General features: G+C 39.1%; 4 protein-coding genes across 12 annotated transcripts; all 4 read left to right on the forward strand.

Annotated features, from left to right (window-relative positions):
- Nucleotides 1-3835: 3835 nt before the first annotated feature.
- LOC135141212 (nicotinamidase) lies at nt 3836-5716 on the forward strand. Its single transcript, XM_064072097.1, has 5 exons — nt 3836-3990; nt 4192-4378; nt 4434-4802; nt 4992-5160; nt 5221-5716. The coding sequence occupies exons 1-5, from the start codon at nt 3956-3958 to the stop codon at nt 5457-5459; spliced, it is 999 nt and encodes a 332-aa protein (XP_063928167.1). The 5' UTR covers nt 3836-3955; the 3' UTR covers nt 5460-5716.
- A 236-nt stretch (nt 5717-5952) lies between these two features.
- Nucleotides 5953-11750, forward strand: LOC135141210 (glutamate-gated chloride channel). 7 transcript variants are annotated; one of them, XM_064072090.1, is made up of 9 exons: nt 5953-6427; nt 6519-6631; nt 7482-7558; nt 7932-8155; nt 8214-8296; nt 9208-9342; nt 9396-9548; nt 10205-10485; nt 10755-11750. In XM_064072090.1, exons 1-9 carry the CDS (start codon nt 6375-6377, stop codon nt 10983-10985), a joined length of 1350 nt encoding a protein of 449 aa, XP_063928160.1. In that variant the 5' UTR covers nt 5953-6374; the 3' UTR covers nt 10986-11750. The 7 variants fall into 7 exon arrangements, with proteins under 7 accessions (XP_063928160.1, XP_063928164.1, XP_063928159.1 ...); XM_064072094.1 differs by lacking the exon at nt 7482-7558 and adding an exon at nt 7164-7231 and having other exon boundaries at nt 5954-6427; XM_064072089.1 differs by having other exon boundaries at nt 5955-6427; nt 10752-11750.
- A 2830-nt stretch (nt 11751-14580) lies between these two features.
- LOC135141364 (dihydropyrimidinase) lies at nt 14581-19826 on the forward strand. 3 transcript variants are annotated; one of them, XM_064072411.1, is made up of 8 exons: nt 14581-14780; nt 15627-15906; nt 15959-16374; nt 17172-17404; nt 18033-18369; nt 18429-18632; nt 19050-19176; nt 19224-19826. In XM_064072411.1, the coding sequence occupies exons 1-8, from the start codon at nt 14742-14744 to the stop codon at nt 19298-19300; spliced, it is 1713 nt and encodes a 570-aa protein (XP_063928481.1). In that variant the 5' UTR covers nt 14581-14741; the 3' UTR covers nt 19301-19826. The 3 variants fall into 3 exon arrangements, with proteins under 3 accessions (XP_063928481.1, XP_063928480.1, XP_063928482.1); XM_064072410.1 differs by having other exon boundaries at nt 14582-14780; nt 18420-18632; XM_064072412.1 differs by lacking the exon at nt 17172-17404 and adding an exon at nt 17566-17777 and having other exon boundaries at nt 14582-14780; nt 18420-18632.
- A 472-nt stretch (nt 19827-20298) lies between these two features.
- On the forward strand, nt 20299-21487 carry LOC135141508 (3'-5' exonuclease). Its single transcript, XM_064072661.1, has 6 exons — nt 20299-20519; nt 20570-20688; nt 20735-20956; nt 21006-21147; nt 21201-21302; nt 21351-21487. The coding sequence occupies exons 1-6, from the start codon at nt 20352-20354 to the stop codon at nt 21417-21419; spliced, it is 822 nt and encodes a 273-aa protein (XP_063928731.1). The 5' UTR covers nt 20299-20351; the 3' UTR covers nt 21420-21487.
- The last annotated feature ends 19 nt before the right edge of the window (nt 21488-21506 follow it).

Genomic DNA, 21506 nt, shown 5'->3' on the forward strand with positions numbered 1-21506 from the left:
GTATCCAACGTAGTCCTTACAGCATAAATATTAGAGAACGCTTCTAATATTTTTGTCGTTATATTGCAGGTATTTCTTTATCCAAGTAGCACGCCTATCAGTCGTTGCCGTCAATAAATTGCTGCAAAAAATCTCTTGATGTCTAAATGTTTACCGAAACGTTTGCCAAACGTATTTTTCTCAAGACCGATGCTTGTAAACGACAGTTATTATTTTTGCTGCCACTTTACAAAGTTTCTCCATGAGTAAATCACGCTGATGGAAACAGTCTTTTCTGATTAATTGTATGCTCAACAATATGGGCAAAATTATGTGATACATAGAGCGGTATCTATTGATTTGCGAAGCACTTAATTAATTTACGTGTAGGTAGGTAGCGAGAGCTAATAAAACCAATTACTATTGTCAGAGTTCAAGGTTCACATTTCAGCATATACTCCAAAATAAATAGCTTCATCGGCTTTGAAATCCGAGTAAACAACATTGTGGAAAATTCACGCATGAATAGTCAGAGAAACCAATTGCCGTTGGGTATTATTCACTTAGAGTAATGCACAAAGTTTACATATGTAATGGATTATTTCCGTTTCATTATTATTTGCTTAACGATGTATAACAACTTCGCAAGAAGGATACATTGTTGAGATAAATTGTCAAAAACATCTGCTTACTAAAAACACAATACCTGAATCACAGTACAACTTTGATATCACTGCCAACTTCATACACTCATCGTCATTTTTTCATTTTTGTTTTTAATATTACTCTAGCTATATGATATAATTTTTCACAAAAGAGCACAATAATAATGAGAAGTCTGCTAAATTAGTGGATGTTAAACAGCAAATTTGTAATTAGTTTGTCAAAGCATTACCACTGAACTGTGAAGTATTACCTGGATTTGATCAAGATACTAATATTGAGGAAGAATTTATTGACCTGGATTAATTAAGATCCATCATATTACACTTATTAACATTTAATGACTGTTGCTAGCTTGAAAAGCAATCGAACATTAAATCAAGTCTAGCGGAACATTATTAGCACTGTTCCGAGAAACGTAACGTTACGAACAATGTAAAAAGCGCTTGCAAAAAACACGCTGTTCATCAAAGCTGATGCTTTGACATTTAGTTACCCATGTACGTAAAAAAATCGCCGTATATATATTTTTTCAGCATATAAATTACAACCGTGTCACAGAATTCCCTCAAGGAATGTCATTTTTTGTCGTGTGAGATTATTATAACTGACACACTATAAGTATGGTGACATTTCCCTTATTACCGTATGTATTAATTCATGACAAATTTCTTCCATTTGTCACATCATATTCGCTCTGTCAACCTAGTAGTAAATCAAATGGAATATATATCAACTTTTTGGACGTCGAGTTCTTCACACAGTATAAAAATAAATTCACATTAAAGTACATTCGACACCTCCAATTTTTTTTTTTTTTCATACAAATTCAACGAAAAAAAATTAAACCTGTCTGATATCGACAGGATTAAATTGTAAATGACGCCAAGATGGAGCCTGTATTAAAATTTATGAATAACAAAAGCAAGCTAGTTCATAATGCAAAAGCTTTCCACTTAGTGTAACGAAAGTGATTTTTACATTTTAATTGAAGTATTAGCGGTGAATTTGCACTTGAAATTATTTACTCCTGAAAGCATCTGTATAGCTTTCAGGAATTTTTAATATTTCACGAACGCTACTTTTGTTGCTTCTTTAATCAGAGTGTCGGCTCACAAACAATTGTTGCTTATTAAAAACTTCTTTAAAGTAGTTTTCTACTTTTACGGTATTACATATTAAATTCTTGGCAGTCGTGGCACAATACCGCGACGGAAGTCGGATTTACGTGTTGAAATGATGAGGTGGTTAGTCGGCCCACGCCTTTCTACTATTAGGTTGGAAGACGTTTCGTAATAAAATCATTATGAGGGAGCTTCCCACTACCTTTGGAGTTCAAGGTAGAGTGGGTACCTCACAGACGAAAGATACGTTCTGAAGATCCCAGGGAGACCCACCTTAAGATTCCACGAATTTCGAGGACTTAAAATGGAACCCGATTCAAAGGTTCTAGGGTGACCCGATTTGAGAATCCTACGAAACCGCGTTTAGGACCCAAGGAGACTCGTCGCGAGGAACCCAGTCAGACTTTTCTTGAGGATTTTAGGGTAACCAATTCCGAGGATCCTGAATATTCCAAAAAACTCACCCCGAGGACCCTAAGAAAATTCGTCCCGAGGATTCTAAGGAGATCCCACTCTAAGATTCCAAGAATTTCAAAGACTTTAAAGTGACCGGTCGTGACAATCACAGGGACATCTGTCTCGAGGATCCGAGAAAAACCCATTTCGAAGGTTCTAGGGTGACCCGATTTGAGAATTCTACGAAACCCGCGTCTAGGACCCAAGCAGACTCGTCACGAGGATATCAGAACGACTGTTTATGAGGATTTTAGAGTAACCAGTTCCAAGGATCCCGAATATTCCAAGATGACTCACCCGGAGGACCGTAAAAGATTCGTCTCAAGAAGTCTAGGGAGATTCCAGAGAGACCCACTTTAAGATTCCAAGAATTTCTAAGACCTTAAAGAGACCCGCCGCGACAATCTCGGGGATATCCGTTTTAGGGATCCGAGAAAAACCCGTTTCGAAGGTTTTAGGATGGCCCGATTTGAAAATCCTAGGGTAACCTGCGTCTAGAAACCAAGGAGATTCGTCTCGAGGGTCGCAGGAAGACTCTTTCTGAGCATTTTAGGGTAACCAGTTCCGAGGATCCAGAATATTCCAAGAAGACTCACCCCGAGGACCCTAAAAAGACTCGTCCTGAGAAGAATCATTCCTAGGATCCTTCCCGAAGATTCCAGACACTCGCCTGACTGATCCTAAGAAAACCCGCTCGTAGGACCCACAAACACTTTTTCTTCCGAGGATCCCAAGAAGCTTCGCAACTAGGATCCTTCAATGACTCCCCACGAGGATCATAAGGCAGCTCGCCCGGATCTCTCTTCGGTCGTAAAGAAGCTAAAGTATCCTCCCGAGTCTCGTAGCATATAAATTGCAATCGAAAAGAAATAAACACTCTGTAGATCTTTATGGGACAATTTGATGTTTATTTAATAGGTACTCAAAATTTATGAGAGGCATTTATGTTAATTTGAAGAAAATTCTTAGCGTCTCTTGGCAAGCTCCAGCGGTGTTTACTTTAAATACCTACTGTTTTATTGATGATCCCAAGTGCTTTCCGCTTTCGTTTGTGAAATTAATAAAAAACATTTGAAATGTACACATAATAAAAATGCGCGCGTAAAATTGGCGATTAAAAGATTTATGCTGAAGTGAATGTTTATCCCTTGGAGATTATTTTAATGAGCGACGGTTCGTGTTCCGCCATTAAGTAAGTACTCTATTTTTACCGCGAAATGAGCGAATTGATATTAAACCCAAACGACCTCATCTACCGCGGCCTGTCTTGTACATCTTTCATGACGTTCAGCTCGTAGTAAATTACCTGATAAAAATGTAACTGAGCGTTCGCCGGAAGCAACGTAATTTAAAAAAATAATTGCTACGGAGCGGTATACCTAAGAATCGCTATCTGTTCGAAACATCTTTTTGATATTTTTATTAATGCGAATTAGCAAGGCAAACAAATCCAATTTCCTTTGAAATATCGCCATCGATACCGGGGAAGCGGCGGCCGGGGCGACGAAAAGTAGCTATTTAATATATTTATTCATACTTTAAAGGTGTGTGATACCCGGTTCGCTTTTGTATTGGTAAATGTAGGTGTGTGAAAGGTGCATACAAAACTGGTTCGGGCCCTTTTTATCGCACCACCCCGTGCCAGCCCGTAACACCCCCTGTTTGTGTGTGGACCTACAACACAGCAAATCATGGAAATGATCGATCTAGTTGATTTTGGTTGCTAGCGTACCATGGACGCGTGTTTCTCGGCGTTCGACAAAAACAGGTATTATTTTGCAAGTCAAAACTGCACGATGCAACGTCCGTGCTAACCCGTTAAACGACGGTCCGCTCGGAAACGTCGTCAGTGGATTGTCCCCTTAATCGCCGGTTACGTGACGGCGTTTTGGTGATTAAGGTGACAATTTCACGACGAGGGAGACTGCGTTGGTCAATGTTGACTTGCAAAGTAACGTCTTCTGTTTAGCGACGGCTACCTAGATTTGGACGAGTTTAGATTGTTGACCCGCGCACTTTTCCGTAATGACAAGGGGAAGATCTACAATTTAGACGAAGATAAACTGCGGGAGATATTCAACGTGTTCGACGTCAACGGTGACGGGTTCGTGGACAGAGAGGAGTTTGTGTTTTGTTGGAATCACTGGATCAAAATCGTGAGTATCAAAACAAGCGGAAAGGAAAGGATCGCGAGGGGAGAGTGCATTCCAGATAGTGCGCCCGATTTCTGCTTTCTTAATAGTCGACGTCCAAAACGACTTCATAAGTGGTACATTAAACATAAGTAATTGTTCCGCACAACAAAATGGATTAGAAGTAGTAGAACCTATCAATCATTTGTTGGATACGGTCCAATTCGACGTGGTGTTCTACTCTTTGGATTGGCATCCCAGCAACCACGTATCATTTATCGATAATATTAGTCAAAGGGAGATTCATCCATCAAGCCCTGTCACGGCGGAGAACGCACAGACCTACGATACTGTCATATTCGCCGGACCCCCACCTATGAAGCAGCGCCTATGGCCCCGGCACTGCGTCCAGGACACGTGGGGTTCCGAGCTCCACAAAGACCTGAAGGTGAGAAACTAACAAGTTGAAAGCAATTTCGCGGAATCTAATTCCACTTTTCAACGTCCCGAAGTGTGAAAGTGCGCAACATGTTTTTCGTTAAGTACCTTTATTGTGCGAGGACGATACAATGGACGTTCCGTCTAACAAGCGCGGACAGGTCTGTATTTTTCTTTCAGCGGCCTTTTATGTTGTTAGGTCGTGGAGAATTCGATAAAGGTATACAAAGGCACCAATCCGGACGTCGATTCTTATTCGGTATTTTGGGATAATAAGAAAATGACAGACACGACCCTTTGCGCTCAGCTGCGGATGCGAAATGCGACGGATATCTACATCTGCGGTCTGGCTTATGACGTGTGCGTAGGTAAATCTTCGGGGAAGACCTTCGGGGTAATTTTATTCTAATAAGTTAGATTGGTTTTAGGAGCAACAGCTGTGGACGCGTTGGCAATCGGATATAGAACGATTCTGTTAGATGATTGCAGCAGAGGCGTGGATTTGCTGGACATAGAGAAGACCAAGAACACCGTCATCAAAAACAACGGGGTTATTATTAATTCTAATCAAGTGAAAGCGATGGTCGAAGGAAGGGACAGACGTCCGGAGCTCGGTTATAAATTGGCCATGGAACTGAAAATGAACAGGCTAGAGAATAATCATTAAAGTTATAAATATAAATATGTATAGTTTTTGGTAGTTTAGGTGCATTTGTTAATTATAGCAATTTGGGTCGTTATTAGAACTCTTCCCGTTAATAAGACTTGAACGAGTTTAGAATTTAAATGATGGAATAAATGAAAGAAAAACGGCAATCTCGAGAGGAGTGCGTGTCAGTTTTTTTCTTTTTGATAAAAGGCAATTTGTGCGAGATTGTATTGAAATTGTATATGAATGAAATAAAATTGGTAAGCAGCTTTGAAGAGTCCTTTTAATGCTTAATAAAAAAATGATTATTGAATTTAAGTAGATTTTAATGAAGGATCGTTAGGCATCGGTAGGCATATGGGCAGCGAGCGGGAGATGAAAAGACTCGTCGTCGTCGTCGTTCCGTTTCCCGAAAGAATAGGCGTAATTTTACGTTTGCGGTGACGTCAGAGGTGACGGTAGCGCGTTCGCGTCCTCAGTCTCGTCAGGAGAAGAAATATGTACTTAGCCGGTGTCGCCCTGGGGGTGGGAGTGCGAGATTGCGAAAATAAATTGAAGCGATGGGAGTGTTTGTTGTCACCGTCGGTGTTTATTTTGTAGATAGGTGTGGAAATCGCGAAGCGTAAGTAAAGGTTGGTTGTTGGTTGTCGGATTTGACAAGCTCGCGCGCTTGCAAAAATAGACGTCGTTAGTGCGCGAGGTCCGACCGACGATCAATATAGCGCTTCCTATGAGTTAGAGGTACAGCTCGTAATAATCGACGGTGCACGGGCTCTCAGTTGTGAGTGCGTGTGTGTTTTCGAGAGGAGGGGTTGGAGCAACTCCTAAATATTAATGCACTTCGATGAACGGGTGAAGTAATAGTCGCTGGAGGGCTGGCCGAGGTAGATCTCGAAGCGGTGAGGTTGACTCTTGGGGCCAGTTCCAGTTGCAATGTATAAACACACCCTCATCGCATTGATAGTGCACATCTTCCACGTGACAGTGTAAGTTTAACTTGGTGTTTTCTCGTTTTTGTTTTTCTCGTTTTTTCTTTGATGAGATGTTATTTCACTAAATGGTCGGTGTACGGAATAGGTGCACAAATGTCAAGATTAATTTTCGCGAAAAGGAGAAAGAGGTGTTGGACCAGATCCTGGGGCAGGGGATGTACGATGCCAGGATCCGACCATCTGGCGTGAACGGCACAGGTGAGCAGACTTCTAGGTTGGCTTGGTTTATAATGTTTAGGTCAGACGTCCAGAGAACGGGGCCTCTGTCTTTTGTTGCCTTTGCTTGTTGTACATATATGTAATGTAACACGTTGTCCATCGCTCTAGATGGGCCAGCCATTGTCCGAGTAAACCTGTTTGTCCGCAGCATTGCAACAATTAGCGACATCAAGATGGTAAGTGGGCGCCCACCACATCGTTCTTGTAGGCTAGTATAGAGATGCTACACGGCTACACGAGCCAGCATGGGGAGGCGGCGAGAAGGGGCCGTTTGACGCCGGCTAAAATTTTTCGAGCGTCGAGCGGGCTCTGCTCGTCGGCCCCGTCTAGCTTCTAGGTTTGATTGCTGAATGCCTTTCGAGTGGGCTAGTGGGCAGTAAGGTAGCATTTGGTGCTGCTCTGTCGGTGCCGTCGTGCCGGTGCAGGTGCCTCATTGCCTTCATGCATCGATCGCATCGAGCGCCCGGTGATGATGTCCACTAATAAAGCCGTTTTTCTTTTTAACCACTAGATGGTCCAACAATTGTCCGTGTCAACATATTTGTCAGAAGTATCTCAAAGATAGATGATGTGACAATGGTAAGTGGCTATTCGCAGCAGGGAATGGTCTCTATTTGTGTAGTGTTGGATGGTAGTTCATAGTTCATCTTCTGATCTTCTGTGGGGCGGGACGGCCTGCGTGTGCTTTTCGTGTTTTGTGGGGCGGTGGGCCGGCGACCGCGTGCTTGCATGCGGACATGGCCAATGCGAGATGTGATTGGCGCCGTGCCCCGCAGCCAAGACTTTGCCTTCTTAACATAGTAATTTATTTTGTTCTGTTCCACCGCAGTAGGACGTGACGGCCCGACTGTAGTTTACATCAACTTCTTTCTTCGGTCTATCAGCAAAATAGACGATTATAAAATGGTGAGTGAGTGCGCGGTCTGCCAGTCATGTCAAGTATTGGATGGGTGTATAACTCGGTTGCGTTCACTTGCACAAGGCCGAGAGGTGATGTTGCAATGAGGGCACCAGCACCAGCGCGAGCATGCCGTGTGGCGCTGCAAGCCCCGGCGAGTACACGCCGTAATTATTTAGTGCATGCTTCTTCTTCTCTTCTTCTTCTTCTTATTATTATTAATGTTACTAATCGTTAGCCAAAAACCCCAACCATGTAAATATAACCGTATAACCGTAAATACCCGCTAACCCTTGCAGGTTCAACTTCTACTAATGCATGCTGCATGTTTTCTCTTAAAAAACAACAACGGCAACGCTCTTCACAATCTGGGTATTACAGGAATACAGTGTACAACTCACCTTCAGAGAACAATGGTTAGACGAAAGACTCAAGTTTAACGACTTTGGAGGTCGTCTCAAATATCTCACTTTAACTGAAGCGAGCAGAGTCTGGATGCCCGACCTCTTTTTCTCGAACGAAAAAGAGGGGCATTTCCACAACATTATTATGCCCAACGTCTACATACGCATTTTCCCGTACGGTTCGGTCCTCTATAGCATAAGGTAAAACCATCTCCTTCTAGACAAAACACCAACCACTCCAATACGTTTACAATTTCAGAATATCTTTGACATTATCATGTCCGATGAACCTCAAGCTCTACCCCCTTGACCGCCAAATATGTTCCTTGCGGATGGCTAGCTGTGAGTATTATCTACTCAGTATCCCCACGTCCTTTTGTCTCTCTTTCTCTCACACACACCGTGTCTCTCTCTCCGTCTTCGGCGACCACCCCCCCATCCCGTCCATTTAGCACCATCGCAAATTAATTATGTATTCCAGCACAGCTACCCACCTAAAATGAACAATTATTATTAAAACACACAACAGACTCGATTCAATAATAACTCATCTCGAGGTAGGTACTTAAAGTTTCGCGCACAAAGTCCAAAACCCGGATCTAACGTATCTCCGCACCGGAATACCAATACGAAACCTGTTATAAGAAAGCCGACGCTTCATGAATTTCTAACACAATATTTCATATACTGGATCAACTCATCAGAACAAATCAAAACACGTCAAAATATAGACACGCTACATCAAAAAATTATTTCATACTTGATTTGGTAGCTGAATTCTCCCCATATTGGATCGTCAAAGCAATGACACGAGCACGTGCCGATCCGTTCGTCTCAGACGCGACGCGTTTTCTTTTTGTGTTGCGGTGGTGCCAAATAGACTAAAAATATCCCGCAAAAATTTTAATAAATTATTACATTATTACACAAATATGTGCTTGCTTTTCATTCGCTCACTCTCGATAGACACCACACACGTATACCCGAACTTTTTGCAATGAGTGTATTTATAAGTACATAAATACATTTTTTGCAGAATGCATGAGCAATTTAAATTCGATTAGTTTAGAAAGCATGTACGTAAATATTGATTTCACCAAAATTAAACTGTCTATAAATTTCTACAGTACTATTTATTTTTATAGTCGTATAGCAAGTTATCAGGTACCAGTATACAGAGTTTTTTTTTTTAATGAGATTTAATTTTGACACGTTTCTGGGTGCAAAATTAGCGCTACTTTTTCACTTTATAGATGGCTGGACGACCGACGATTTAGTCTTTTTGTGGAAAGAAGGTGATCCCGTACAAGTAGTTAAAAATTTACACCTACCTAGATTTACATTAGAAAAATTCCTTACCGATTACTGTAACAGTAAAACGAACACCGGTATGTCGCACAACACACCACTATAATTTAAGATACATACAGAGTTTTTGCAGGTGAATATAGTTGTTTAAAAGTTGATTTATTATTTAAGAGAGAATTCAGTTACTATCTGATACAAATTTACATACCTTGCTGTATGTTGGTCATTGTTTCATGGGTGTCTTTTTGGCTCGATCAAGGAGCTGTCCCGGCACGTGTGTCTCTCGGTAAGTTTTATCTTATTTTCTAGGCCAGCAATTCCACATTCGCATCTTCATTAATTAACTAACCCAACTAATTAAATTAGTCAACAGCATATTTCGCGTTGACGGTATTTTCTACCGTCTCTAATTACCACGAACAGCGAAACAAATACAAAGTATAAGTTGTCACGTAACAGTTTCTCAGTTTCAAACAATTACGAAACTGCGACACTGTGATTTTCAAAATTTGTATAATAACCATCACGCTAGTATCTATTTTATGCTTGACGTGATGTAGTGTTAATGTCAAAGTTCGTTCAATAAAATCTCGCAATAAGAGCTGTAATTAATTTACGTGACAACAAAGGTGGAAACTACGTTAAATGCTAAAAGCTTTCAGTTAGGGTGTGCTTTCTGTAACCGAACACCAGAAGGGCAAAGCGCGTGTTTACAAACGATGCTAAAAATAAACAATAATAGGAGCTGACGCACATTTGGACCATTGTCCAAAGTAATAAGTAACAACCAGCTTAGAACTCAACTCGGCTTGAAGAAAATTGCTCAAAATTGCTCGCAAAAGCTTTAAGCCCTTTGACCTTGTGGAGTTTAATAAACCATTAGCGAGAAAGCTTTTTTCGCTTTCGGTGTTCGCACAGATTAAAACGTACTTAAATTTCCAGGTGTTACAACTTTGCTCACAATGGCTACGCAAACATCGGGTATTAACGCATCTCTGCCCCCCGTTTCGTACACAAAAGCGATTGACGTGTGGACGGGGGTTTGTTTAACGTTCGTATTCGGAGCATTATTAGAATTTGCTCTCGTAAACTATGCGTCGCGTTCCGACATGCATAGAGAAAACATGAAGAAGCAAAGGCGACAGTGTGAACTAGAACACGCCGCATCCATGGATGCAACTTCCGACCTAATAGACACAGACAGCAACGCTACTTTCGCAATGGTAATGCTATATTAACGAATATAGGTGTTGCAAGTTGCAAGCGCTCGCAAGGATCACTCTTGGTGTTGCTTCCACTCGCACGGGACATCACGTACGCCACCGACGGTTCCGGATTTCGCGACCGATGTCGGTCGGATCCGGCGAGTCGGTGGCGCTACGGCGATGCGGTGTCAGTGGAGTTCGATGTAGAGGTCTCGGCCTCTTGGGTGTTGGATGTTATCCCAGTTTAGAAATTTTAACCAAGTTGAGCATGTTCATTTTTCCAGAAGCCTTTGGTGCGTCATCCCGGTGATCCGATGAGTTTAGAAAAAGTTCGTCAGTGTGAGATTCACATGCAGCCAGCACGTCCAAACTGTTGCCGTTCTTGGTTGTCGAAATTCCCGACGAGATCCAAGCGCATTGATGTTATTTCCCGAATCACGTTTCCTTTAGTTTTCGCACTATTCAATGTAATATACTGGTCTACATACTTATTTCGTGAAGAGGCCGAAGAGTCGTAAATGCTCTTACGACGACCGTAATAGTATTGTGATTTTTCGTAAATGTAAATATTACCTACGTTTTGGAGTATGTTTACGTTGAATGTGCAATAAATTGTAGATAAGTTGCACAAAAGGTGAAATTGATAACCCTAATGATGCGCAAACGCGTTCGGTGCTGATGGAAGCAACATCTTATTCACAGTGAAGCTTTCTCGATCTGTCGACTTTTCGAGATCGTTTACTCGTATTTTCGACCTATTTATATATAGTTTAATGTTTTGTAAAAAAAACTTGTTACTTGTTGAGACGGTTATCAGTTTTCGAATTGTGTAACTTCTGTTGAACGACCGGTGTCCACGAGATGTCTGTTTTTATGATACTGTTTTCATATATACATACGTTCATATTTTATTAAATATATATTGTTTATTTTATAATTTCTACTAATAGGGTTCCATACTGTAGATCTTCTAATATTTTTCTCGCTACTATTTCCTCTTGTCAGTTGCTTATACAGGGTGATGCCGTATCACAATCGTACGTCATTATACATTAATGCAATCGGAAATTTTGTAATACTCTATTAAATTCCTTCAATGAAGAAAGGAGCGTCGTTATTCCTATAGTTCATAGAACCTAGACACATAAAATTAATTTACCTAGATTCTACTTCATTGCGCATTACATACATCAGGGTGGAATGTGTACATTTCATTTTACGTGATATTGCGTTATAATTGTAAGTTTTGACTATTGTAAATGTAATAAAATTGTAGGAATTTACCACTCTTTTATTCCCTGAAACGAACCCGAAGAACTTTCCACAAAACCTAAAACAACACATCTTTTGGCGTCTCGCCTAACGCCTTTCAGATAAATCTCATGAGTAAAACTGTTGTAGTTTATTTATAAGACCACCACAAGGGTACCCTTTATATCTTCCCAAAAACAAATAAAGCACTGACGGGAATAAAACGAGACTTGTCAGGACTGAATAAACACAGCATTTTACTATTTCCCAAAACTGGATCGTCACTGAACTAAAATAATTTCGTTCACTGTGGAATGCGCGCCAGCTGAAAAGAAACATATTTCTACATGAGGTTCTTCAACTGTTCGAGGTTTCTATAACGAGTCGATTTTTATCAATCTAGGTAAGGTGTGTATATTATATTATTCACCTTTCATGATCCAACTTTTGCGACTATGTAAAGATAAACAAACATGAATATCAAAGTTGGATCATTCCAAACAACCTAGACCGCAGACAGAGAACAAACAAAAAGACAGACGACGAACAAGCAGACTCTACATAATTTGTAAGTGACGTCAATTTTTTGAAGAGGAGGGTAGACAAAATCTGGTTAGTAATTAAAGTAATCAATTCCGAGTTTCGGAGATTATCTGCTTAACAAAATTGACAACAGAGAGGCGGAAACGAGAAACCGACATTTTCGTTTTCGATAAATTATGAAGCGTCGGGAAACATGAAATTAGACATTCATTAAATTAACCCCATTACAATACTTTCCCTTGGCCCACGCTTCAGAACTAAAAACATCGGCGTGATTGTTATTCCATACATGTACACTATGCAAAATTAAAGCCAATAGTCCCATAAAAACACTGGGGGAGTCTTAATGCGTGATTGACATTTTCGGGAATCGGTTTTTAACGATAAAAATAAGCTGAAAACTTTCTGCTTTTCGTCCTCTTTGGTTTGGTAAACACATTTCATCCTACTCTCGCAGCAGAAATAGAAATGATTTTTTTTTAAGAAATAAATGAATTTATTTTGAAAAACATTTGAGTTAATGTGTTGAGCAACTTTTTGCATTTATTGTGGATTTAGGCACACTACTGGCATCTAGGAGCATCATCAGAACGCTGTACTAAAGATCTATAAGCCCTTTAGAAATTTGTTTGTGTTTTGATTGCAAATTTTGTTTTTCCATAAATAAAATCTTTTAAACTGAGTAGCATTGTAAGGGTCTAGTTAGTATAAATTGATATTTTAGCCAAAATATGAAGACACATTCATTTTCACATGTAGTGTTTTCTAAAATCGTAAAACGTTTCCTTGATGATTGATATATTTTTTAGATATTTACGTATAAATTTGAAATTATAGTAGGATTTATTCAATAATTCCAGTAGTTCTACTTTTTTCTTTAAGATTAGATTCAAACTTTTCATTACATATTTTGTAGAGAACTGTAGAGATACCCTCTTCTTTAAAATATGTGGTTATATAGTTATCCATATGTACACATAAAAGATTTATTTCTTATGTAATATTACAGTTTCCGTTCATATTCATTAATCTTTTTCCACAAGATGTCATGAATCCTGCGCAAATTCAAAACAATACTCGTCTACGGTCTTCGTCAGAAGTTACAAGTGTTCTAACTTATGTTAAATATGGAAAAGGATCTCCTAGATCTGAAGAATTTCAAAAAAAGTACCTGATTAAGTGATCACTATAGCCGTAAACATTTAACAAATATTTTTACTTGTGATATCTAGTGAATTTGTTTTAGCCCAACATACGTTGTCGACCAAAAGTAGCAACGATAAAAAAATAAAAGAAACCTTCATAATGTTGCCCAAATGTTAAAAAAAGGAACTGAAATTCTGTACCTACTGACTTAAGAAGATAATTTGAAAAATGATTTCCTATTTTCTCAAGTATTCACGCTGAAATCAATAATTCTCTATAATCTATAGAGCCACGCACGCGGAGGGCATATTTTTCATTTTCTAGAAGCTACAAAACGTCGACAAAACATGAAACAACCATTTGCCAACTGGGCCCTATTATAATTGTGTAATTAAACAAGTTTAACTAAATTTAATTACAGCTGACTGAACTGACTCATAACTAATCATCACGGGACATTTGAATAACTATTTTATATTAATTATTATTTATATCATTATTATTCAATATACAATCCTACGACGCTGGACAGTTTTTAAGTCTTTCGTGACAACACTCTAAAATGTAAATTTTAAATTATAGAACTGTTCATAATCATAACTAATTAAATTACTCGCCCTTTTCCTTGCTCAGCCTACACCATTGGTATTACAAATCTGTTATCTCAGTCCCCGCCACTGCCAATTTTTAATTAAAGGCAATCTATTCTAATTCTGTCAAAGTTAGATAAGCTTTTGTTGCTGTACCAAATCAATGAAATACAATACCAATCCCAGGAAATGATAAATGAATCCCACACCGCACAAAAGCCGCAGATATCTAATCATAATGAACGAGCAATAACCTTGTCAATTTTTAATATTGGCGGGAAAAGACATTTCATCTTCCACTCAAAAACAATGACTTTGTTTAAACAAACTAATGAAAAATGAACCGTGAAGTAACAATGAAGTGTAATACGTGCTGAAACTCGAAAACTCCACGTGTGTATTACTGGTTATCTACATTTCGCACGCAACGTTTTTTTTATCGCAAATGAGGCTAAGGTTTAATTTCGCATGTCGCGAACGCGCATCTGCACCAATACGATTGCCGCATTTCAAGACGCGTTTTTATGATTGGTCGATTTTGTAGACCCGGCAACCTCGCCCCGTTACCAACTCACGTATCTGCAGCACCGCTACCAACATTATAAATATCAACAGTGCCGGGCAAGGTCGTTCTAGCTATAGGTTGTTGGTGTTAAATTTGTCATCGTTTCAGTTTAATTTGATTAGTAAGAGAACCAGGAAATTGTCATCGTCGTAAACATTGCAGACGGCGAGAGCAGCGGAATGAGTACCCCGGTGAAAAAAGTACCAATTCATTTACAGGTACGTTATAACAGGTGTATTGCATAATGATTTTTGAATGTGTGTTCTCGATGAGTGGTGTTGGTTGAGCACTTGCGGTCTTTTAGCACGTAGTTAATTAAATATGCATGAAGTAGGGGATACCAGAGGAAGTAACGACGTTTCAAACTGCTTTATATGTATTGATTTTTTTAAAACATTAAGCTTCCTTTTCCTGTGAGAACGTTTCTACGGCATGTTAATTTCATGTGTAAACATTGCCAGAGCCTCTATTTTTAACCCTGTTTGTGCCGTTCAAATATCACAAACAAATAATTCGATAAATAAACATTAGATCAGGATTGCCGTGTGGTCACGTCGGTGATTGATTCCGGCGATTCCGAAGACGTGATTGTCATGCTTAAGTCAACAAGTTTGACATTTAAAAATAAACATTTTCTTGAAATAAAAACGTGGGCTTCACGGCCGGAGTTGTCGTAAAAAACGTCGTTTGGGAATGAACCTTCAACTCTCGATTCCCTGACAACAAATTTTATTCAAAAAAAAATTCCCCCAGCGATCGTAGAACGTGATTATCATGCTTAAGTCTGGCTTAGTCAATAAGGATGACATTCCGTTGGCGCAAAACAACCAAATTATATATAACTTCGTGAGAAAACGAAAATATCAAGCGAACTTTCTGACTAATCAAAACTGCAACGATCCGTCTTAATACTTTGGGTGGTGTTAGTTACGGGGTAGACAAGAAAATCGATCGTGCTATTCGCTTGTCTTGCTACAACACCCGTGCAATACCTGACCAAAACAAAAAGACTAGTGTGTAGTTGAAAAGTAGCACGATTTTATTATAAACAATCTCTTCTTCAGAGCGCCCAAAACCGCCTGCTCATCAAGCATGGTAAGGTGGTTAACGAAGACGAAATCACCGAGGATGACATCTACATAGAAGACGGCGTAATCAAGCAACTCGGCCGCAATTTAATAATCCCCGGGGGAACAAGGGTAATCGACGCACGAGGCAAATATGTGCTACCAGGCGGAATCGACCCTCACACCCACTTCGAGTTTGAGTTTATGGGGGCGAAATCGGTTGATGATTTCTACCAAGGTACTAAAGCCGCCGTCGCTGGAGGCACCACCATGATAAGTAAGCGCGTAATAATCGCCCCGGACATACCTCAAAACAATTCTCGCTTCAGTTGATTTTGTGATGCCCAAAAAGGGGGAGTCTTTAATTGATGCATTCTATGAATGGAGGCAAAAGGGCGACGATAAAGTCTGTTGCGATTACGCACTCCATGTGGGATTAACTCATTGGAATGAGCAAGTTAAAAAGGAAATGGAAGCGCTGTGCAAAGAGCACGGGGTTAACTCTTTTAAAGTTTTCATGGCTTACAATTTTATGTTGAACGACGCTGAGTTGTATAGCGCTTTCGATACCTGTCAGAAATTGGGGGCTATTGCTCAGGTGCACGCCGAGAATGGCTCGATTATTGCTAAGAACGTGGAAAAGCTACTGGCTAAAGGGGTCACGGGACCCGAGGGACACGAACTCTCAAGACCTGAAGAAGTTGAGGCCGAGGCCGTCAATAGAGCGTGCATTATAGCCAAACAGGTAATTGTATGAATTTATTACGGGAATTTCCACCAAAATAAAATATTTATTATATAACGCAGTGTGTACACAAATATTCATTAACGATGTAATGGTTATTGTTATTGCTAACCAAGGACGATAGTATATTGTGAAAATCATCGTGTGGTTGCAAAAATGTGAAAACGAAGTGTCAATTTTGACACCTGGCGTTGGTAATAATGTCGTGTTAAAGTAGGCGAAAACGGGAACAAATTGACAAATCCGCGTATATGCTATCTGTCATTTGTAATTAAAATCACCGGAAAATCCGTTATGGGTGTACTGCTTGACCTTGTTAGAGACATTGAAAAAGTCTGTACATGTCCTTGCAGATTATTATCTAACCTTAGTTGACGAAAACAGTGTTAATTTTTTTAGGGCTGCATTAACAGTCGACGTAATGAGATTTTTTGGTATTCTTGCTGCTCTACTTTTTAAAGTCATGGCCATGTGACTGTCATCATAAATATAAATATAACGCTCCTGAAATAAAACCACATGCGGTCTTTTTTGTCGTAAATAAATATCCGTTGTACTGTTTAGGACGTCGCAGAGATTTGCGACGACGCAAATGTAAATTTTGACGTGAGAGGAAAGCTCGACCGTGCGACTTTCCCGAATTATACGTGATTATCAAATGAGATAGCACAAACGTAACGTAAGATAGTTTATTGGTGGAAATTCCAACGAGTGACGTTAGTTTGTCAGCACTTCCGCTAAACCTTTAATTTCGACTTTAGTTTCTTCAAAGTGTATAGTTGTGGTGGTATTTATAGGTAGATTGTCCGTTGTATATAGTGCATGTGATGAGCAAATCCGCAGGATTAGCTTTAAAACAAGCATGCGAACGAGGTACCCGAGTGTATGGCGAAACTCTAGTAGCGGCACTAGCCACAGATGGTTCCCATTATAAACATGAATGCTTCCATCACTCGGCTGGCCACGTTTTAAGTCCTCCCTTAAGACCGGATCCCACAACACCGCAATTTTTAATGAATCTGTTAGCACAGTAAGTTTGCGTTTTACTTTGTTTGCTAGTTAAACGATTTCAGTTTCACTAATCATTTAATTTGTACATTCGTTTCACTAATTAACCCTGAATGTTGCATCGCATTGCTTTGTGCACTATTATGAGTCGTGTGAGCAGAGTGACAACGATTTTAAGTACAGGTGAACGCACCCATTTATGTGCTAAACGTGACCACGGAAGAATCAGGAAATATAATACAGGAGATGCGTAAAAGAGGACAAGCAGTTTTTGGAGAAGTGCTTGCCTGTAGTATTGGTTGTGTAGGAGATCCACGTAATGCCAACTTGGTAACGTCACCGGCTATACGCTCTAGACCTGAAACGCCCTCCCAGCTTTTGGGGTTGTTGGCATCGTAAGTGTGAATTAACCACTAACTTTATGTCTTTAATAGATGTTGTTTTCTCTTAAATCATCATTGTAATATCTCGAGCATGACTTTCTCTGGGGTTTTTGTCGTTATGGGTTGTCATCCTTCAAGGGTGACGTCATCATTACCCATCAAGTAGATTATCTAAATTGGGGATCGTTGTCTCAATTCATGGGTAAATGTATCATTTAAGCCAAAACTTTAACGAACATCATTAATCAACGCCATTTCGCAACGCAGGGATGCCCTCCAAGTAACAGGAAGTGACAATTGCACTTTTAACAAAGCACAAAAAGAACTAGGGAAGGAAGACTTTTCCAAAATTCCGAACGGAGTCAATGGAGTGGAGGATCGAATGTCAGTGATTTGGGAAAAGGGAGTCCAGACCGGAATCATCGATCCTTGCAGATTTGTAGCCATCACAAGCTCAAACGCTGCCAAAATTTTCAATATCTTTCCACAAAAAGGCTGCATCGCTGTAGGCTCCGATGCAGACATCGTCATTTGGGACCCTTCCAGAACTAGAACAATTTCCGCCGCTACGCATCACCAAGCTGTAGATTTTAACATATTTGAAGTAAGAAAGAATTCGTTATTTTCGGAACAGTGTCGAATTAAACTTAATAGGGAATGGAGTGTCATGGCGTCCCAGAATACGTCATTGTCAATGGTCGCGTATGCGTCGATGAAGGACAACTACGCGCTGTCGAAGGTCATGGTAGATACGTCGACACTCCTGTGTTTGCTCCATACGTGTACGATCCGGAAAGAGTTGCTGATTTAAAGCCCGTGAAAAACGGCACCCATGACGATTCGCTGCCAGAGCACTTCCAAAATAAGGTATTTCGTTTTATCATATACATATTTACTACTAACTATATGGGGAATCGTCGATTCCTACTGTGAGTGACAAATGAAGCCAACAGCAAAAAACCTGTCTCTTCGAGGACACCGCTCTTTAAGACGCATGCGCAGAATAAGAACTTGTGATAGCTTTGACTATCCCTAGCGTTGCAAAAAACCAAATTTTTCCTTTCGTGTTCATCACTTTACTGTTACAACACACAAAAACAGAACATACATCACCCACTTTTAATAGTTTTAAAGTTAGGTTAAGTATGAGACACTGTTGAAGGCGACAAAGCATAATCTATGTTTGTAATATTGGCTACAAATGTATCCGTTTTGTTCTCCATATAGTTAATAATAAATATATGTGTTGTATGGGGTGTGTTGTTGCTATTAAGTTCGTTTCAGGTTCAGATTGAGGAGAAGGTTTGCCCAACACCCACACTGCCAGATTCAGCTGTGAGCACTCCTTCTTGCAGAGGCGCCAGACCCGAGGGTCAACGGAACATCCAAGATTCAACATTTTCTATCAGCGGTAATTTGATTGTTCGTTGAGATTTAATAGTTGGGCTAATTTTGCAGAGGATCTCGATGTGGAGAGAAAATCTTGCATTCGGGTCCGAAACCCGCCTGGCGGCAAGTCTTCCGGGTTCTGGTAATAGTGGAGAGATGGCGCCTCAATAGTTAATGCTTAAGCTACAAATTACAAAAAACTGTACCAAAGCAAAATAATCTTCCAATCATTTCATTAGAGTAGCTCGTACTATTTATTACGTCATTTACACATTTAACCGCCTCTATGTTCAAAAATCAAAAGTTTTGTTTTTTTTATATTATAGATTTATGGTTAGAGTGATGCATAACGATTTTTGTTACTGTTTTTTACATTTGATTGTATTGGGAGAGTTTATTCGTAACTGTATTATTATCAAGTAAATGTTGTAATGTGCAGTAAAGAAATTGTATATGCTGTACTCATGTTCAAGTTTGAGCCGCCTTTTTTGTTATGTTTTTTATTTCTATTTTCTCTCGGAGATGTGAAAGTAAAATTGCATGAAAGTAGCACAGATGTATCTGTTCAAATGCACTGTTTTGACTGGGCTTGCAGCCTTCATGACATCAATACTAATTTTAACTATATTGTAATTTATTAAGTTGAATTAATAAAACTTGGTAACAGACGCACCTACTTCTTTAATTTGCGAATGCATCACACGGGATTAACATACTTAACTAGTACTAAAGACTCGTAGGCTAACTCCGTCACAAAAAATTGCAAGGATAGAGTCAGTTTCAAATGTTCAGCGAATTTCATTTAAATTTAATTTTGGTTTGTTTCATTATCAACAAAACTGCTATTGTGAAAATTTTTACCTATAAATAAAGCTACATTAACACAATGAAAAGATATGTAAAGTTATTTATTTATTCCCCCTTTTTTAGCCGCTTATAGGAACATAGATAGTGATAGATAGTAATCGTGGTTTATACCAAGGTAGTGACGTCACATGAATACCCAAATTTCACGAAAAATTCTCTATCCACAATGTCAAATCTTCCTGGATTTTTTTTTAATTTAACGTTGTTTTTGGTTTAATTTGGACACAACTGCATAATAAAAGTTTACTTTTTTTATAAACATCAATGAACATTACAAACAACACCATAGTTACAAAAATTAAATTATTTAAAAGTGGGAAACACCCTAACATGACAGATGTAAAATCCCTAGATTTAAATTACTGGTTTTGTTTACTTGTGTTTACGTTTTCTGTGTCACTTTTTGTTGTTATTTTCATTTCCATTTCTGTAGACAAAATGAGTGAATGTAGAATGAGACTTAGGTCTTCCGTGACTGACGAAGAAAAGTTAGAACAGGTAAGTTAATAATTCAATTGAACCTAAATCAATTACATTTTTTTTTTCAGATAAAACAAAAAAAAATCAAGGAAGAAGAGAAATTGAACAGACCTTTTATTAAATATAAGGGGAAGATAAAGTACATCAGGGATTTTGTTGAGTGTGCAATAGCTTGTGATGGCCTTATGTAAGTAAAACATTGGATTAATACAAAAATAATGTTCAGTTTTTAGTAAACTAGCTGATGACGCTCCTGATGTTCTGGTGGTTGGATTTGATATAGAATGGCCTTTTTCGTTCCAGACTGGCTCTGGCAAAGCAGCTTTAATTCAAATTAGTCCAGATTTACAATCATGTATTTTGATACAGATCAGTGACCTTAAAAGTCTACCTAAAGGTTTAGCTGTCTTTTTAGCTCATCCTAAAGTCAGAATCACTGGAGTTAACATAAAAAAGTAGGTCCCAGAAGTCGTTAAACTATTGAAATAATAACCTTTATTGTAGTGATATTAGAAAATTGTCAAGAGACTTCTCAGGATTTGATGCTGAGAGAATTATAGAGAATTGTGTTGACAGTGGCGTTTTAGCCAATAAGATTTTACCAGTTCAACAGAGATGGAGTATGGCGAAATTAGTAGGGTATTTGGTGAGAAATAATTTACTGTTTGTATATGTAGATTTAAATGTGAGAAATTTTAGCTCAAGATGGACATTAGTAAAGATAATAAAGTACGAATGAGCAAATGGCATGTCAGTCCTTTATCAAAAGAACAAATATTGTATGCTGCTACTGACGCTTATGTGAGGTGATAATTTATGTAATGTTTGATTTTATGTGATTGTTTGTAGGCGTCATTGTTGTTGTATGTTACACTGAAGGAGAGAGAGAAGAGTGGTGAAAACAAATTAGATCCATAGATTATTTTTCTAAGTTGCGCTGACATGTATTGTGAAAGATTTTGTAGAATAAATCTAATTTTTAGGGACGTTCTTGTTTTATTACGA

The sequence above is a fragment of the Zophobas morio genome, unplaced genomic scaffold, assembly GCF_036711695.1.
Source record: "Zophobas morio isolate AGI-343-1 ecotype UQ-CSIRO unplaced genomic scaffold, CSIRO_AGI_Zmor_V1 ptg000044l, whole genome shotgun sequence".
Classification (NCBI taxonomy): Eukaryota; Metazoa; Arthropoda; class Insecta; order Coleoptera; family Tenebrionidae; genus Zophobas; species Zophobas morio.

Bases quoted from the DNA above. Each gene is read 5' to 3' on its own strand.
- LOC135141364 (XM_064072410.1), top strand. From the start codon at position 14,742: ATGAGTACCCCGGTGAAAAAAGTACCAATTCATTTACAG. The intron at 17,405-18,032 runs GTAAGTTTGCGT...TTCGCAACGCAG, and splicing joins TTAATGAATCTGTTAGCACA to GGATGCCCTCCAAGTAACAG. The intron at 18,633-19,049 runs GTATTTCGTTTT...AGTTCGTTTCAG, and splicing joins CAGAGCACTTCCAAAATAAG to GTTCAGATTGAGGAGAAGGT.
- LOC135141508 (XM_064072661.1), top strand. From the start codon at position 20,352: ATGACAGATGTAAAATCCCTAGATTTAAATTACTGGTTTTGTTTACTT. The intron at 20,520-20,569 runs GTAAGTTAATAA...TTTTTTTTTCAG, and splicing joins ACGAAGAAAAGTTAGAACAG to ATAAAACAAAAAAAAATCAA. The intron at 21,303-21,350 runs GTGAGGTGATAA...GATTGTTTGTAG, and splicing joins ATGCTGCTACTGACGCTTAT to GCGTCATTGTTGTTGTATGT.
- LOC135141212 (XM_064072097.1), top strand. From the start codon at position 3,956: ATGGACGCGTGTTTCTCGGCGTTCGACAAAAACAG. The intron at 3,991-4,191 runs GTATTATTTTGC...TCTTCTGTTTAG, and splicing joins TCGGCGTTCGACAAAAACAG to CGACGGCTACCTAGATTTGG. The intron at 4,803-4,991 runs GTGAGAAACTAA...TTATGTTGTTAG, and splicing joins AGCTCCACAAAGACCTGAAG to GTCGTGGAGAATTCGATAAA.
- LOC135141210 (XM_064072089.1), top strand. From the start codon at position 6,375: ATGTATAAACACACCCTCATCGCATTGATAGTGCACATCTTCCACGTG. The intron at 6,632-7,481 runs GTGAGCAGACTT...GTTCCACCGCAG, and splicing joins ATCTGGCGTGAACGGCACAG to TAGGACGTGACGGCCCGACT. The intron at 8,297-9,207 runs GTGAGTATTATC...TTCACTTTATAG, and splicing joins TTCCTTGCGGATGGCTAGCT to ATGGCTGGACGACCGACGAT.